General features: G+C 48.8%; 1 protein-coding gene across 1 annotated transcript in view; it reads right to left on the bottom strand.

Moving 5' to 3' along the window:
* Positions 1 to 605, bottom strand: part of WDR82 (WD repeat domain 82) — a 20,684-nt gene extending 20,079 nt beyond the window's left edge. The window contains exons 1-2 of the mRNA XM_006892300.1: positions 468 to 605; positions 103 to 347 (exon numbers count right to left, since the gene is read on the bottom strand). Coding sequence (XP_006892362.1) covers positions 103 to 347; positions 468 to 605 — 383 coding nt within the window. The remainder of the gene's footprint in view (positions 1 to 102; positions 348 to 467) is intronic.
* Positions 606 to 1,204: the final 599 nt, after the last annotated feature.

Below are 1,204 nucleotides of genomic sequence, written 5' to 3'. Positions count from 1 at the left end.
AGGGGTCGATCCGGGCGGGGCAGACGCCGCGCTAGCGGCGAGCGGAAGGGCGGCCGACAGTCGAGTCGCCGCTTCTTCCCGCTCGTGGATCACGCTCCTGACGCGACCGCGGGGGCTTCGACCACCGTTCTGCCGCACAGTCGCCTTAGGGCCAACCAGCGCAGCGCCGGCTCATTGTGTCCGCCATCTTGGGGCAACAAGCAGCAGCCGAGGGTGAGGATGCTCTGCAGAAGTGCACGCCGGGAAAGGGGCGGGGCGCGAACGGCGGGAGGCGGGGCGGTGACGTCAGCGCAGCCTCCGGGAGGACAGTGATGGGGAGGCTTGTGGAGGCCCCGAGGCGGGAGGCCCTGTGGGCCCCGTGCATGGAGAATTCCCCCAGCTTTCCCTGGAATGCCCGACCGCAGTGGGGGCCCTAGAGACGCCGTTTCTCGCGCTTGATCGCCATTCCTGCACTCCACTCACCCTACCCCACCCCCGAGGCTCGGGCCCGCCTGCAGACCCCGCGGTACTGCCCAGTACTTGAGAAGGTGGGGTTTGCCCCTCTGGATCTTTTCTGGGGGTGAATCAGGTGAACTCATCACGGTTTGCCCTGACCACTCGTTCATGATTCAATTTCTTTATTGTTTTATTGATGTGTAATATACAGGCCTCACAAATTTAAGAGGATACATTTTTCATTTGAGATACAGATGTAGAGATATAGATGATACAGATATAGATGATACAGATATAGATGATATAGAAGTAGATGATATAGATATAGATGATATAGATATAGATGAAATAGATACAGTTATATACACATACGCACACACCGTTCTGGCCACCACCCGAAAGCTTTTCGTAAAAATTAACACAATTTTACTGCAGTATAATAAAATGAACGAAAGATTTTTATAATGTAACAAACACCCCTCTTTAAGTTTAAAACCTATTTACTGTTCCAAAACGTAACCATTTCAGAGGAGAATTTCTGAGGAATAACCAACAAAATGCAATTTAAAAATTCTTCTGATTTCTTTCCTCTCATTCGTATGTGCATTCTATAGAAACAAACTCTTCTGTTCAGTATTGTGTGTGACACATTTTTTACTTGTTACAAATCTGGATGGTTGGTGTTTTTAATTGAGGTATAATTGACCTCTTGTGAAAAAAAAATCAAACTTTAAGTGGATAGTTTTATGAGTTTTTATACCCACATAGT

This window comes from Elephantulus edwardii, unplaced genomic scaffold, assembly GCF_000299155.1.
Source record: "Elephantulus edwardii isolate Elephantulus edwardi_28Jun2011 unplaced genomic scaffold, EleEdw1.0 scaffold00113, whole genome shotgun sequence".
NCBI classification, from domain to species: Eukaryota; Metazoa; Chordata; class Mammalia; order Macroscelidea; family Macroscelididae; genus Elephantulus; species Elephantulus edwardii.
This window is presented reverse-complemented; position numbering and strand designations above follow the sequence as displayed.